Raw genomic sequence first — 16,450 nt, 5'->3', positions numbered from 1 at the left:
ATCTGGGCCTTCGTGAAGAAGTTCGCTAGCTGTAACTTGGAAGGCACATATTGCAGAGCAATAACATGGTCCTGCACACCAACGCACACAAAGAAAGCATCAACCCCAATATGCTTGGTAAGCTCATGCTTCACGGGGTCCTGCGCAATACTGATAGCACCTGTACTGTTTGACAAGAGTGTTGTAGGTCTTGTAACAGAAATACCAAAATGCGTAACCAAGTCACCTCCGCCGTGAGAAGAGCCATAGCTCGCAACTCAGCCTCTGCACTAGAATGGGAAACTCCAGTTTGTTTCTTCGTCTTCCAGACAATGAGAGAACCACCAAAGACATAGTAAGCAGAAAGTGAATGATTCGAAGGATCACTAGCCCAGGTAGCATCTGAATAGGCCTGGAGCTGTAACGAGCCGGAACGAGGAAAGAATAGACGGTGAGAGATCGTGCCACGAAGATATCGTAGATTATGAAGAAGGTGACTATAGTGAACTGAAGTGGGAGAAGAAACAAACTGACATATGGACATGATAAGAGATATCCGGATGAGTGACGGCGAGATAGAAAAGACTCCCAACAAGATGGCGATAACGAGTCGAATCAGACAAGGGCTCACCATCAGAAGCATGAAGGTGAACATTAAGCTCCATAGGAGTCGCAACAGTGCGCTCATCACTAAGAGCCGCACGAGCAAGAAGATCCTGGATATTCTTTTCTCTGGAAATAAAAAGCCATCAGAGGTGAAGGAAACCTCAATCCCAAGAAAGTAAAGAAGAGGACCAAGATCAGACATAAGAAACCGCTCACTGAGACGGGCCTTGACAAAGGCAATGTACTGAAGACCATCGACAGTGATGATCATGTCATCAACATATAGAAGATGAAGAGTGCGACCACGAGCAGAAAGGTGGACAAACAGCGCTGGATCATGAGCACGAGGAGAAAAACCAGCTGCAGTCACCACATAGGCAAAACGCTCAAACCAAGCGCGGGAGGGCTTGCTTAAGACCATAGAGAGAGCGACGAAGATGACAAACCATGCCATCAGGAACAGAATGCCCAGGTGGTGGCTACATATAAACCTCCTCACGCTACTCACCATTAAGAAAGGCATTCCTAACATCAAGCTGAGACACAGACCAATGGCAAACAGAAGCCACGACGAGAAGTGTGTGAACAGTGGTCATATGGGCCATAGGAGCAAATGTCTCATCATAATCACGACCATGCTTCTGCTGATAGCCACGAGCCAAGGAGGAGCTTTATAACGCTAAAGAGAACCATCAGAGCGAGTCTTAATCTTATAGACCCACTTACAAGTGATGGGACGAACACTGGGAAGAAGAGAAGCCAGATCCCACGTTCCAGTGGTGCTCAAGTGCAGCAATATCCTCTGCCATCGCAAACTGCCATTCAAGATGAACAACAACATCGCGATAAGAGGTAGGCTCAAGTCAGGATGAGGACAAGGCCGAGTCCGAAGACCATAAGTCGGCTGAGAAGAGGAAGAGGGCACACCGGAAGTAGATGGCGCATCAGTGGACGCATCCGCAACACGTGAACGACGAGTGTAATGGAAAGGAAAAGATGGACGATTAGGAATCACTGGAGATGAAGACGGGGAAGACATCGGTGCTGACGGGGAAGGCATTGTTGATGAAGGTGAAGACAGGGAAGGTGTCGGGGATGAAGGTGGAGAGTCATGCGACAAGGGAGGAGAAGAAACTGTGGGAGAGGGCGGCGCCATATCTACAACAGCAGGGGTAGGAATATGGGGCACATAGGGAGGTGTATCGGGAAATGTGATAAAAGAGATGTCCTCCACAGAAAAGGTCGAGGAGGATGGATGCGGGTAAAAAAGACGAGACTCATCAAAGGTCACATCCCGGGAAATATGCATCCGTCGACCAACAGGATCCCAACACCGATAACCCTTATGATCATCGCTGTATCCTAGAAAGACACACTCAACAGACTGAGCGGTCATTTTTGTGCGTTCACGTGGTGGAAGAAGAACATAGCAAACACAACCAAACAAACGAAGCACCGAATAATCAGGAGAACGGTCAAAAAGCCGTTCAAAAGAAATACCACTCTGCAAAGCAGCAGATGGCTGGATGTTAATGAAACAAGTGAAAGTGGGTATAGCCTCATCCCAAAAGTGAGACAGATGAGAGGTAGTGATCATCATTGCACGCGCCGTCTCAAGAAGGTGATGGTGCTTGCGTTCAGCCACACCATTTTGAGCATGAGCACCAGGACAAGAGAACTGGGGAAGGGTACCCTGTTCAACAAGAAATCCTCGCAATGCACGAGAGATATACTCACCAGCAGAATCTGCGCGAAAAACACGAATATAGGAGTGGAGAACTGGGTATGAACCATGGCATCATTTTTTTGTATATAGATAAGACCTTACTACGAGAAGACATGAAATAGATTCAAGTGTAGCGAGTAAAATCGCCTATAAAGGGAGCCGGACCCTAAACATCTGAGTGAACAAGATCAAAAGTATGCTCGGACACTGACTCGCTATGAGGATAGGGTAGCTGAATCTGCTTACCAAGCCTACAACCCAGACAATCCAACGAAGCGTTACCGCATACAGGTCCCAGAACACCACGATGAACTAAAGACGAGAGATGAGAATCACATAAATGGCCAAGGCGATGATTTCACTACTGAAAAGAGCTAGCAGATGCAGCAACAGGGCCGGGAGACCGGCAGCGGCGACATCGGAGGGAAGACGAAGTCAGTCAAGCTCCGAGAGACCATCACGGCGTCGGGGCCAGCACCAAGCAGAGCGCCTGTGCGATGATCCTGAATAGAACATGAACCAAAGTCGGGATTGACGCTACAACGAGAGTCAACAATCTGACTGCCTGAAAAGAGTTGCATGCTATGTTGAGGAACATGAGCAACAGAGGTAACATGAAAGGTGGATGTGCTAAGAGTGCCTCGACTAGCGACAGGGAGGGGAGTACTATCAATAGTAAAAACACTAATAGGAGACTCAATAGGTCGAATGGAGGTCAAAGTCGAAGAATCATAAGTCATATGAAAAGACACTCCAGTATCAAGAATCAATGCGAACAGTAGCGGCGGCAGGAAAACTCAACGCCCTAGGCAGCCTTTAGGGCACTGTAGAACTGTAGCTACAGTAGTGCTACAGTATTCAAAGGAAATACATCTCATGCCCCAGGCAGCGGCCCCGGCTGCCTAGGGCCTGTCTCCGCCACTGAATGCGGATGTGCCTGAATGAGTAGAAGGTGGTCTCTCAATGCAAAACTCAGGCGCCGAACCTATAGAACCTCTCGGTGAAGAATCCCAAGTAGCAAAAAGGCATTGGAGTTGCACAATCCCATGCGCAGGCAGTGACACAATGTTAGAGGTCGAGGTAGAACCACCTGCTGACGAAGAGCGGTTGCCATCACCCGTGGAGGCTGTGTGGTGAGTCGACATAGAATGAGTCGACGTGGAGCGGCTACAACTGTGGGTAGAAGCCACGACAGAAGTCGACATGGTGTGGTCACCACCGGGTGTAGAACTCGTTAAGGGAGTTGGCGTAGGGCTACAATCACCAGGTGCGGAAGTCAGTGAGAAGACTAGATGAAGAACGACCAACATAGCCGACAGAAGAAGCCAAGAGAATCGATGTAGAACGACTATTGCCATGCAGAGAAGCGGCTAAAGGAGGCGGTGCAACTACTGAAGGAGTCGTTGTAGAGCGGCCAGCAACACCGATGGAACTCGCAAAAGGTGTCGAAGTAGAGCGACAACCACCACCTCCAAGCTGACGAGCACCAAGCACCGAGCGCATGTGCGAGACAGGATCAATGTACGGAATGTCGTCGAAAAACATCGGGCAACGTGGGAGACGCGTACCTTGCGAAAGCATTGTACCTTTTTTTTACTCTTCTTTTAGACAACAACAGAACTCAAGCCGCAGCATAGCGAATCAGGCTACCTGGCAGAGTAGCCCGGCCGCCCGCAGCCCAAAGTAGAGCGGGCCGTGCAGGGAGCGCGCATGCACACAGACATGCATAGGTGGATCGATTCACGTCCCTGCAGTCAAAGCACGCGCGTGACATTGATCTAGTGGCCAGCGGCCGATCGAGCACGGGAATCGGCAGTCAGTGGCCGATATAGCATGGCAACCGGTGGCCGATCTTGGGCGGAAACGGACGAACACGGATGGCAACCTGGGCGTACCGGCGGACGACAGCGGGAACCGGCGGCCAATCTTGGGCGGAATCGGGTGGACGCGGTCGACAGTCTGCACCCGGAGGAGATGGAATTGGTTTGGTGACTCAATCTGGACTAAGGCAGATGAATCAAGGTGGCGGCGGCCAACGATTGATGGCGTCCTGACGTGGACAAACACATAGCAGATCAAGAACATGGGTATAGCAAAGTAGCAGCAGCAATATATACAAGCGCGACGGCCGCCACGAGAAATTGGATAAGAGGAGCACGAGTTGCGCGTGCGAGAAAAAAAATCTAGGGCTCTGATACCATGTTAGGAATAGCAACTTAGTATTATCTGAAGGCCAAAGTCGTCATATATACAAGTACAGAAGGGAGGCCAAATGCCAAATACAGAAAACCAAAAGGCATCATAAATATAAAACACAAACATGCTCATGCAATGCTAGGATCAGTGCATGCAATCCTCCCTCTGTCTCTCTCTCATGCAATGCTAGGATCTAGTGCATGTAATCCTCTCCCTCTCTTCCTCCCTCCCTCCCTTTCTCTCTCTCCCTCTCTCTGTCTGTCTCCACAACTACTCCACATGAAAGGGGCTCATGGAGCTCCTCATCTCAAGCTACAACGTCAGCCTTCATATTGACGCGAATGCAAAGCCCGGCAAAAACAAGTAGTGGCTTGTCAATCTCATCCGCAGGTCTTGGATCTACGTCACCATCTCTGCGGAGTTGGTTACTATGGTCATGGACACTCCCAAGTCCACGCGCCAGACATGGGTTGTAGTTGAGTCCGTCTTCCTTAACAACAAGCGCACCAGTGTGCTTCATCTAACGTCAAAGTTGTACCAGCATGTGCAAGGCACCAAGGGCTATTGCGCTCACCTCAAGTCCATCGCCGACACACGGCACGACGTCGGCACATCAATCTTCAATTCCTCGTCCTTGTTCTCATCTGTGACCAGCATCAACGTCATCAGATGGTGGAGAAGATCATCCAGACAAAGACAACGAAGATTTCTTTCGACGTGTAGAACATGCTCCTCCAACAGGTTGACGTCCAAGTTGGCGTTGCTCTCTATATGTGGCTTGTTGGCTGCTGGCTTCCCGTCGTCTGGCACACATGGTGTTTCCTCCACACCCATGCCAAGCCATGGCGGGCACAATTCCTATGGCTTGCCAAGCCCACCCTCGTCAAACTAAGCGCAAGCGCTCCATCATCCACAGTGGATTTGGTGCCCCGATCCATCTCCATAGAAAGCAGGTCCTTGCCCCTGGGCTGGCATGGTTCAGGCATGGCACATGCCATTTGACACGACGCTCCCTTTGTGATGCTCTTGGCATCCTCGGTGCTCGACCAGCTGCACCAGCCTGGAATGTATGGTGTGCCCTGTCCTCGATCCCTTACATCAGCTATGAATGAAAATATGAAGTCTCATCTTGTATATCTCATCCATGTTTTCATGTGTCATCATGGTAGCTTCCTAGTTCTTAAATCTCCACTTGAGGCTTCATTGTCTTTCCCCAAGCACTCTCCTTCATCTCTATGCTTGATCATGCTCTAATGCTCATCCCATTATCCATGCTAGTCCCTTCATTCCTGAGCAATACAAACATATGTAATTTAGGCAGTATCATATTCTCGTGAACATTACAATTAGTTCCGAGAAATGGAAGTACCTGATAATTTAATTGGTGTGCGCGAGCTCTAGTGACTCGTCTTTGTCTTGCTCTAAGTTGAACATGTGAGTGGCAGGGGTTGTGGGTGTAACAGTGGTAGGGATGTCCTCATCACATATGTTGTCGGCGAGCTGCAGCTCCGCATCGGTGTCGATGTGATCGCCGACGTTGTAGCTGGATACGAGGAGCTCCATGAGCTTCTTTCCATGTGGAGTATGGCCTAGTGTAGAGGTCAAGCACGACGGTGATGACCTGTTCATGCCGCGAAACTGGAAGGAGAGAGGGAGAAGAGCAGCGGGAAGGAAGTGGGTTGCAGGGCGTGAAAGGGCAGAGATGGCTGTGGCCGCGAAGGGCCCTACTTGGGAGCCGTGGCAGGATCTGGGATTAATCTGGTACCATGATAGTCATATTTTGTGTAGGGAGAGAGAATTACATGCGCTAGTTGTGTGAGCACGTTGGTGCATGGATAGATAGATGCCTTGCAGACCCCATAGAACAGGAGTAGGACTCATTCAGCGGCAGACTAGGTATATTGTCAACAGTTGAAACGGAACATGTCAAACATCATCAGTTATAATTGTTTGCTGTGATTACGAACCTACATGTTATGCTGAGGTGTAGCACCACCAACAGAAGAAACGACCCAAACTTGCTACTTGTTGATTTATTCCATTTGCTTCATCATGCAAGGTAATGGTTGCTACTGTTCGCTGTGATGAAATTGCAAAGAGGTTTGGCTGCCTAACCTCGGATGCTGTAAGAACTTCACTTATCATTTAATACTCATGGATGTTTTGCTTTCACTAATATGTTTGTGATCTTTAGGAATGGCTAGATTTGGAGAATGATGTACAGGCTGGTTCAGTACTCAGTTTTGGGAAAAAACTTGGATCTATTGTGGAGGTCCACATGGAAGAGTAAGCCTGCGTGTTATTTTAGTTGTTCATCCTGGTAGTTTGTTCAACATGATTCTCGGTCCTTGCGACCGCACAAAGTTCACTTGTATGTTCTATGCATCTACCAGTAGATTGATAAACATGTTGTACTTCGCAAAGAAAATCTCTAAAATTTCCAGCACTCTTAATGTGAGTACTGGGATATTTATATAAGAGATAATATTGGTTTGCCTGATTGCCTCTGTTTTTTTAGTTAAGGGGCCCCTTTCATTTCATTCAACTGACAAGACAGAGTTTTGCTCAGAGAACAGAGAAAAATACAACATTTTCTGAATCAAAGCAACCACCCCTGAAGCAACAATTCATCTCTACTAGATCTAAAAACTCTACCACCGAACCATACAATGTCGCAAGAATGAGACACTTTATCACTATTTAGGGCATATACTTTGGTACTGAACACTGAAAAAATTGGTGATCTACTGTTTCAAGATTTATTACAGAATATACATTTCTTACTCTGCCTCCTTATTTTTTTAAATTGCATATAAAATTGCTGGTGTCTTTCTCGTCTCTGTGATCCAATCACTGAAGTACTGGCATTGAATCTTGAAGTTGTTATTTGACTGTCTATTGGCCTTTGTGAATTCCCTATATTTTGTGATAGCAGGAAACTGATGTTGATTTTTCTCTTAAAAAAACGGAAACTAATGTTGACGAATAAAACTAAGGTGCATCATTATTTGTCAGGTATGACAAAGAAGCTGTCTATTTTGATGAAGCTGTTAGGAAGTCCAAACGGCAACTGCTGGAATCTAGAATACTGAATGTAAGGTGCTATTGTACATAGGCATTGTTACGCCTTCCCCTTCATTTCACTTATTTTGTCCCATATTCTTTGCAGCTTGTCCAGCCTGCATTCCAGAAAAATTTGAGTCATCTACGTACTAAGGCTCTTGAAAAATTTAAAACCGGCCTTAATCAATCTCTTGAGAGTGGAAAAGGTTTCGCAGCATCTGTTCGAGAAACTACTGAATCCTCTCTCAGTGAATTTAATCAAGGGTGTGCAGGTAAATTTGCACGCTTGATAATTTGTATAAATATTATTTTCCCAATGATGTAGAATTTATTCAAGGACTACACTGATGGGGATTGGTAACTAGAATGTCAGTTGGCTTCCCTGGAATCAGAGGGTAATCCAATAAGGTTCCTGAGTTTGACACAAGAACCTAGAGTAGTTAGCAATATTAGATTACGGGAGGAACAAGTTTCTGGGATTTAGGAGTTTTGCATTCCCTTTGAAATAGGAAGGTATCTGATATTCCCACCACATTCTTATTGCTATCTCATTTCTGCGGTTAGGATTCCCAGCAATCCTGAGATTCCCATAAATCTAACTTTCAAGCCATCATATGCTCCCTGTATTGAAGTAGTGTGATGTTTGAAGTCCAAGTACATTGGGTTTGTCTAGAGCCAGTGTACCTTATTGTTCTGGTATTGCATTTTTATCCCTGTATCTACTTCATGTGCCTGAGGGCAGGCCTGGCACAGTGGGGAAGTCCTCCCCACTTGTGCCAAGAGGTCCTGGGTTTGAACCAGCCTCTCTGCATTGCACTTTGTAGGGGTAAGACTAGGTTCCTATAATCCCTCCCCAGACCCCACCTTGTGTGGGAGCTTCTATGCACTGGGTCTGTCCTATCTACTTCATGTGCCTGTAAGATATGCAATTTGGGAAGGCAATTTTGTCTGTTTCTTTGGAATACCAACCCTTTCAAACCGAAACTGCAATCTGACAAGTCTTCATATTCTAGATTCTGTAATCAAGCAGGCGGATTGGGACTACTCTAAAATCCTAGAGAAAGTTCGGCGTGATATTGAAGACCATGCACTTTCAGTTCGTGAAAGCAAGCTAACAGAACTAACAAATCATGCTAAGGTTAAGTATGGAAACCTAGAGAAGTTTTTTTATTTTAGTTTCTCAGCACATACTTCGCTTCTGCATATTTTTGGCACTTGCTATAGCTTTTGGTACCTCGTGGTCATAATTTAAGTTATGTATACTTTCAGGAGAAACTAAGAAAAGCACTTGTTGAACCTGTGGAATCTCTTTTTGATGCCGCCGGCCAAACAACTTGGGCATCAATAGAAAGCCTCTATAAACGTGAGACACAGGCCATCCTGCCAGAGGTTTTTAAAGCTCTTTCTGGGTTTGAAATGGGAAGCGAATTCTCAGAAGAAATGGTGTCAAAATTAAGGGATTATGGTCAAAGCATTGTGGAAAATAAGGCTAAAGAAGAAGCTAGCAAAATTTTGATGCATATGAAGGAAAGGTACAGAAATACTTATTGCTTGTTCCATGTACCAATTAACATTATAACCTTCTGATAAAGTTCCTTGTTATTGCCAGGTTCACAGTGGTGTTTAGTCATGACAAGGACTCAATGCCAAGGACCTGGACAGGAAAGGAAGATGTCCGTGCAATAGCAAAGGAGGCTCGATCTGCTGTACAGGATTCTCGCCTTTCTAACATGATGACAAACAATATATCCCTTTGTTTTATTGTTAAGTGCTCTTACACTTACATTGCAGGCTCTCAAACTTCTGTCTGTATTAGCCGTCATTCGCTGGGATGACAAGCCAGATAGGATTGAAAACATTCTGATTTCCAAACTTCTAGATGGTTCTGTTGCGTCAAAGAGTTCAAGTGCTTCTTCTGGTGACCCGCTTGCTTCAACTAGCTGGGAAGAGGTAGTTTAGTGTTTATTTGTTATTCATGCAGCAAAAAGTGGAATTGCTTATACCGAGGATCCATCACTTTACCAAACAACTGAAACAGGTTCATCCAAAGCATACGCTTATTACGCCAGCTCAGTGCAAGTCAGTGTGGAAGCAGTTCCAATCAGAAACTGAGTTCACCATTACACAAGCAGTATCAACGCAGGTTTGAATTTATTTAATACTCCCTCCGTCCCATAATATAAGAACGTTTTTGACATTAATGTAGTGTAAAAAACGTTCTTATATTATGGGACGGAGGGAGTACATAGTTTTGGTCTCTTTTAGTGTATTTAATATTCAGAGATGTTGTGCTAGCAAATTATTTACTCCCTCCGTCCCAAAATAAGTGACTCAACTTTGTACTAACTTTGTACTAAAGCTAGTACAAAGTTGAGTCACTTAATTTGGGACGAAGGGAGTATTTCTGTAGAACAACTCTTTTCAGGAACCATGGCAGGTGTGATGCCTTTGCATTTAAGAAGTAAAGAGCTTTAGGGGGTGTTTGTTTCCAGGGACTTTTTTGTGTAGGGACTAGAAAAGTCCCTCTTAGAGACTTTTTTACCAAACGGGAGGGACTTTTTAGGGACTAAATTAGGCATTTGGGACTAAATGAAGAAGACTCTCAAGGAGAGTCTTTTTGGGACTTTTTGGGACTTTTCCAACAATGCCCCTCCATGCACCCATTGGCCCGCCACCCCATGGTGTTGTTTGATTGTTATTTTTTTTATATACTAGGGGCAACATGGTCATTTAATAACCTGTAGGAAGTGACTAGGGACTTTTTAGTCTCTGGAAACAAATGGCAAGGGACTTTTTAGGGACTAGGGACTTTTTAGTTAGGACTAGAAAAAGTCCTAGGACTTATGAACCAAACAGGGCCCTAGAATACCTCTATAGTTGCATTAGAGAATTGTTCAGTTTGAAGAATTTATTGCTCCCCTCCATAAATTGGATTATTAATGATTGTGCATTTTTTGTGTAGTGCTGGATTCGATTTTATTTTCTGATGATGCTTTCTTTTTTCTAGAGGGTGAAATAGATTCTTATTGTATTGTCTTTGACTTGAACTCTTTTTTTATCTCACTCCAGCAAGCTCACAGGCGCGGTAATGGCAGACTGCCTCCTCCTTGGGCGCTGGTTGCTATGGCAGTTCTTGGTTTTGATGAGATCATGATGCTTCTGAGGTACGTAGCTCAACACTATGCGCAGGGGTTTCTTACACAAACTAAAAACTATTAACATGGTGTGCTGTCATTCTTGTTCTGCTGTGCAGGAATCCTATATACGTGTTCTTGCTATTTGTGGGTTATTTACTTGTCAGAGCTTTAGCAGTGCAGCTAGATATTGGCAGAGAATTCCAAAATGGAATGGTAAGATGTTGAACATTTGTTAAAATGGAACGGAGTAGTAGTGTTTTTCTTGTTGTACTCCCTCCGTCCGGAATTACTTGTCGCATAAACGAATGGAAATGGATGTATCTAGAATTAAAATACATCTAGATACATTTATTTCTCCGACAAGTATTTCCGGACGGAGGGAGTACAATGCTATCGTGAAATCATCTGTGCAGAAGGTGTGTTGAAAAAAATGCACAGAATGTCAACTAATTTTGTACTTACCATACATGTTTTGATGCCTGGTTATGTTTCATCAGAAAGCAACATATTGTGGAGGAAGCACGAGTACTGTGCAGGAATCCTATAGACCAGAGAACTGCATTGTCTATTGAGCTACAGTACTTTATAGAACAAGTCAATTCCGAGGCATGGGTTTCTATGCTCCTAAAATCAGTTGTTCCTAACATTGAATAGCCCATTTTAGGAGGACAGAAGAGACCTAGTATTAGTTAGCTTTAACTCTGTTTATTCCGAAATAAGCTTGTGACAGATTGAACTGAACCCTCTTCATCTTGATGAACACATAAATTAAATTGATGTTACTCTGCAGGTTCCTGGGATCCTATCTGTTTCAGCAAAACTACTACCCACTCTGCAGAATCTTCTAAACAAAGTCGCAACTGATCAGCAGCAGCCGCAACAACAAGGGCAGCAGCACCGCCCTCCGGCCGCAGAAGCTCCGGAGGCGCAGCAACCGCCACCCCCGCTACTCCTGAGCCCCAAAAGCTCGATGAGTGAACTGCGGAGGCTGCACACGCCGCCGAGCCCGGTGCGCAGATCGGTATCGTCCCCGTCACACTCCTCGCCGCCGTCACCCAAGGCGTCGCCCCGCAAAGTGGCAGAGGAGCAGAAACCAAGACGAGCACCTGACAACGAGTCCAGCAGTGCTTACTCCATAGTGTGATCCCGGGAGGGGGGGTTTGAGCATCTTCTTACCCCAACTGAATGCATATAGCAAACGGTCTTGGTGAGTATATGCCCGGATAGAATAATGTAGCACCCTTTCTCTCTTGCAATTTTGTAAGGAAAGTTATAATCTGTAGAGTGGACAAGCAGCTGTCACCATATGACATTTTCATGAGCATGTATAGAACTATATACAAGCATAGAGGAAGCTACTCCTGTAAAGAAATATAAGAGCATTTGGATCACTACTTTAGTGATCTAGACGCTCTTATTGACACGTAGGACATGTCCAGGCTCCAGTGACACGATTCTGAACCGTATTTTTTGCCGTAGTCCTGATGTCAATTCTTTTTCTTTTTTTAAGGAAAATGTCCATTCTTTTTTCATGACATATACCTCGATATGTTAATTAATGCTTGTGAGAAGCAGGTTTCTCAAGGGAATTGGGAAGGCATACTCCTACTGCAGAGTGCAGAGCACAGTAAGCTGCCGAGTTGGCGATCGCCGGGTAGAAAGTTTTGCGATAAGCTCCTTGTCAGTGGTGCCCTGTAATAGTTGGCGCATTTCACTGATATCCGCGTGAAGGTACGTACCATTGTACAGACACAAATTACGGTGACCGGGAGAAGCAGTCGTCCACGCACAACCTGTCTCCCTCATGCTTTTTGGTCAGTACAAGCAAACAACAGTCGGTCATTTAGAAGCACCACTCTTTGCAACACCGCCTGTGTCGTGTACCACCAATACAACAACAGATCTCACATCGTATGGACTCACATCACATCACACCGAAAGAAAAGAAGAAGAAAAAACGAGAGAGGAGAAGAAAAGAAGAGACCCAAGTACACCACTGCTATACTTTGGTGCTAAACCAAGCCAGCATACGTTTTCTGCGTGCATGGCTGGCTTAGCTCTGTGTCATGATCGACTTATTGGGGCTGGGAGGAGCGGATGTTCTTGGGGTAGAACTTGTCGCCGCCGACGGCCATGAGGATCTTCTTGCTGAGCGCGTCGCCGTCCTTGTCGCTGGACTTGGAGACGTAGAAGGCCCTGGAGAAGCAGTCGACGAGCTCCGGCGCGGCGCACATCACCATGTGGAACGGCCAGTACCACCCGGGCCACGTCACGTAGCTGTCGCCCCGCCGCACGCTCGCCACCACCACCTCCGCCAGCGTCTCCGTCCTCCCCACCGGCAGCGGCCCGACGTTTATCTGCAATCCCATCCGTCATCAATCAATCAGTGAAACCAACCTATCGATCGACGGAGGAACTGCCGTGAATGTAATGGTGGTTCAGCGAGGGAGGGAGGGAGATGGTTGGGTGTGCGCGTACGTCGCGGGCGTCCTCGTCGAAGCCGACGTTGCCGTCCTTCTGCACGCCCTTGCCCATGGTGAGGTTGGAGACGACGTAGCCCGGCATGAGGATGGTGACGCGGACGTGCGGCCCCAGCTCCGCCCGCAGCGTCTCGTAGAACCGGATCACCGCGGCCTTGCTCGCCTGCAAATGCAATGGAGTACATCCACCGACCGGAGCGTTAATTCTCAACGTGGCACGTACGCAGCGATCGATGAAGATGTTTGGTGAGCTGCTGATCCCGAATTCATTGCGGTGATTAAAATCAAATCTGGGTTTCTCCTTCCGTGGCGGTGGCATGTGCGGCATGCGCATTCAGCAACATCAAAAACAAGGGTTTACGTACGTTGTAGAAGCTCATCCGCGCCACGGGGACCCTGCCGGCCACGGAGGCGGTGACCACGATGTTGCCGCGGCTGGCCTTCAGGTAGGGCAGCGCGAAGTAGGTCGGGTACACCGCGCCCCAGAAGTTGAGATCCTGCGTACACGTACGTGGTACGTATGGTGGAGAAATTAAGAACATGATTATACTTGGTATAAACTTGTTTACAAGGTAGTAGCTAATGAGGAAACTAATCGTGGGTTTCTGTTGCTTGTTTCTCAAGTGAGTAGGTTGCTTACCATGACGTTCTGGAAGGCGGACACGTTGGTGATCTCCTCGAAGAAGCAGCTGGACCACACGCCCGCGTTGGCCACCAGGTGATTCACTGCGTGCATTCATGCAGAACCCAGCGAGACAGGAAGTATTAGCAGCTGAAACTCACTGGAGCAGTGCCATTTTTTGCTAGCTAGTAGCTCCAAATGATCCAGCGAGACTTGAATCGGCAAGCTGAACTGACTACGACCACGCACCCACTCACTCACTCAACGCCTGATCGGTGCAAACAACCGTAAGTAGCTGGGGTACATTCCTATCAACCGGACTAGGCATGGACAACCTCACATGCATCACTGCTCCGGAAAGTGATTTGCTTCAACTAATAGCCATAATGATGCACGTAGGAGTATATATAATCATACTCCGTCGCTATCTGAGTGAGAGCTTGCTGTCAGTGTCAGGTACCGCACGCTGAGATTAACAGAGCACTTACATTTGCCGAAGTGGGCGAGGGTCTCCTCGACGGCCCGCTTGGCCTCGTCCACGTCGGTGATGTCCGCCGGCACCACCAGCGTGTCCGGCGCGCCCAGCTCCCGCGCCGTCTTGGCCACGGCGCGCAGCGCGATCTCCGTCCGGGCCACCAGCGCCACGCACGCGCCTTTCCTCGCGTACTCGTACGCCAGGTGCTGCAAATCCAAATCACAAGCCAAAATCTGTAAATAATACTGTACTTCATTCATGACCACCGCCTTATAACTGAGGCTCTCCTTCATAATTTACTCCGGCCGGGCGGTGACCGCGGAGCCACATGCAGCGGCAGCGTGCACGAGAGCTGCCGGTGCTCGCAGGTTTCCAGGAGGCCGATGCGACGGGCAGGACTGGCGCCCATGCTCCAGGATTTATGGGGTGGACGGTGAGAATTCAATTCAATCAATTCCATCCTGCGCTGCCCTGCCCGGCCAGGGAATTACTCGCTGCATCAGCAATTGATGCCATCTTGGTACTACTGTACTCCTGGTACTACGCTAGTTACCGGAAGCTTTCAAGGCCTTCAAGGTGGTACTATATATATACTCCTGTAGTATCTCCTCTCCTTATATTCTTCCTGCAGCTTCTGCACACGTATAACAATTCTTCTCTATTTATTCTATCTATGAGTGGGTTTTCTAGTCAGTTTGCGTTTTACTACTACCAAATATGGCGCAATTTTTGTGTGCTACTTCTTTTTTCTGGTTTTGAGTGTCGCTAACCGAAAAGAAGAAAGCCGCTGGAGAAGACGTTCCCACGTGGTAGTGGATTATGGAAACCGTGGGCCAGGCCGCCACAGATAAACGCTATTTTAGCTACGGCACAAGGTTTCAAAAGAGAGATGTTTGAACAACATTTTCAGACGCCTGCTGCTAATCAGCGTTCCTCATGAGTGTACATGGAATCTAAATGAGGGGCCAAAACGAGGTCTCTACGAGCTATCATCATCAAATCAAAGCATGCATATACACCAACAAAAGGAGGACCAGACTTTATAATAAAATTTAGAAGGAAAAAAAACCCAATTCTGCTGAACCAACCGATAATCTGACAACGAGTATGCCAGCAATGGAACAGAAACAACTAACGTATAATTTTCGGTCGAGATAGTTTCAGTAGTAGAACTGTAAAAGGGCGGCCAGCACAAACCAACACGTACGTACGGGTCTAGTCTAGTCTGTTTATTACCGCGTACGTACATATGTACGCATGCATGTAGATGCAGGGAATGGTCCGAGACTGACGGACGGGTCAAGATCTTACCGCATGGGTGGAACCCAAGCCATGAATGACCTGCGCAACGGGAAGTCGGGAACGACTGTACAAGAGCCTAGGGGGAGGCAGGCAGGCTTTACTGACCTCGCCGATGCCGGAGGAGGCGCCGGTGATGAGCACGACCTTGCCGCGGAGGTCCTCGCCGGCGGCGAAGGGCCTGATCAGCAGCCTGTAGACGAGGCGGCAGAGGAAGGCGACGGGGAGGTATGCGAGGAGCACCAGCGCCAGCCCCACGTACATGAAGCCGCCGAGGAACCCGTTCGTCAGGGCTTGCCTCGCCATGCCGAACGAAGCTTCGCTAATGGCGGCTGTCCTTTCTGATGCCCTGCCCGCCGGAGAAGAAGATGTTGGATGGCTGTAGCTCAGGTGGTGGTGGAGATGGGGAGCTCGTGGCCGGTGTCTATTTATTTATGGCTCCGGCCGCCTATGTGCCCGTGTGTGGAGTTGAGGGGTTGAGAGGGAATTGATGAGTGGGTGGGCTATAGGGCCATTGAAATGTTGTATTCAACCCAAAAAGAAAATGTAGTACTAGTTGTATTAAGATATATTTTTTCCATCTAATTTTTTTTAGAAACACTCTTTTCTCTGCGAGTGAAAAACAAATACTCCCTCTCACCCATATTAAATCGATGGTTTAATACAAAGTTAAGTACTAAACCCGCGGCAATTAATATGAAATGGGATGGAATATTTTTCCTCCGTATGAAGCAGCCTTTTGGGACTCCCGCACTAGAGTTCTTGGTGCATGTTGTTCTCTTCAAAATTTCTAGTAATACTGAAAAACATATAAAAGTTTATGCATGCAGATTGGGGTGTTCTTTACCATCGCAAAAAGTTTCAAAA

The 16,450-nt window shown here is 47.1% G+C and overlaps 2 protein-coding genes across 2 annotated transcripts in view; one reads left to right on the top strand and one right to left on the bottom strand.

Moving 5' to 3' along the window:
- LOC119299255 (protein ROOT HAIR DEFECTIVE 3 homolog 1-like) overlaps positions 1-12,185 on the top strand; it is a 22,507-nt gene extending 10,322 nt beyond the window's left edge. Inside the window, exons 11-22 of the mRNA XM_037576506.1 lie at positions 6,567-6,632; positions 6,702-6,793; positions 7,523-7,601; positions 7,677-7,842; positions 8,584-8,708; positions 8,840-9,102; positions 9,180-9,276; positions 9,362-9,520; positions 9,609-9,713; positions 10,640-10,734; positions 10,824-10,920; positions 11,498-12,185. Coding sequence (XP_037432403.1) covers positions 6,567-6,632; positions 6,702-6,793; positions 7,523-7,601; positions 7,677-7,842; positions 8,584-8,708; positions 8,840-9,102; positions 9,180-9,276; positions 9,362-9,520; positions 9,609-9,713; positions 10,640-10,734; positions 10,824-10,920; positions 11,498-11,851 — 1,698 coding nt within the window. The 3' untranslated portion in view covers positions 11,852-12,185. The remainder of the gene's footprint in view (positions 1-6,566; positions 6,633-6,701; positions 6,794-7,522; positions 7,602-7,676; positions 7,843-8,583; positions 8,709-8,839; positions 9,103-9,179; positions 9,277-9,361; positions 9,521-9,608; positions 9,714-10,639; positions 10,735-10,823; positions 10,921-11,497) is intronic.
- Positions 12,186-12,533: 348 nt separating this feature from the next.
- On the bottom strand, positions 12,534-16,008 carry LOC119299256 (11-beta-hydroxysteroid dehydrogenase A-like). Its single transcript, XM_037576507.1, has 6 exons — positions 15,692-16,008; positions 14,298-14,490; positions 13,828-13,913; positions 13,553-13,684; positions 13,186-13,350; positions 12,534-13,064 (listed from the first exon to the last, which is right to left on the bottom strand). Exons 1-6 carry the CDS (start codon positions 15,887-15,889, stop codon positions 12,783-12,785), a joined length of 1,056 nt encoding a protein of 351 aa, XP_037432404.1. The 5' UTR covers positions 15,890-16,008; the 3' UTR covers positions 12,534-12,782.
- Between the last annotated feature and the right edge of the window lie 442 nt (positions 16,009-16,450).

The sequence above is a fragment of the Triticum dicoccoides genome, chromosome 5A (assembly GCF_002162155.2).
Source record: "Triticum dicoccoides isolate Atlit2015 ecotype Zavitan chromosome 5A, WEW_v2.0, whole genome shotgun sequence".
In the NCBI taxonomy this organism is placed as follows: Eukaryota; Viridiplantae; Streptophyta; class Magnoliopsida; order Poales; family Poaceae; genus Triticum; species Triticum dicoccoides.
This window is presented reverse-complemented; position numbering and strand designations above follow the sequence as displayed.

Bases quoted from the DNA above. Each gene is read 5' to 3' on its own strand.
- LOC119299256 (XM_037576507.1), bottom strand. From the start codon at position 15,889: ATGGCGAGGCAAGCCCTGACGAACGGGTTCCTCGGCGGCTTCATGTAC. The intron at 14,491-15,691 runs GTCAGTAAAGCC...TTGGATTTGCAG, and splicing joins CCTCCTCCGGCATCGGCGAG to CACCTGGCGTACGAGTACGC. The intron at 13,065-13,185 runs GTACGCGCACAC...ATGGGATTGCAG, and splicing joins TCGACGAGGACGCCCGCGAC to ATAAACGTCGGGCCGCTGCC.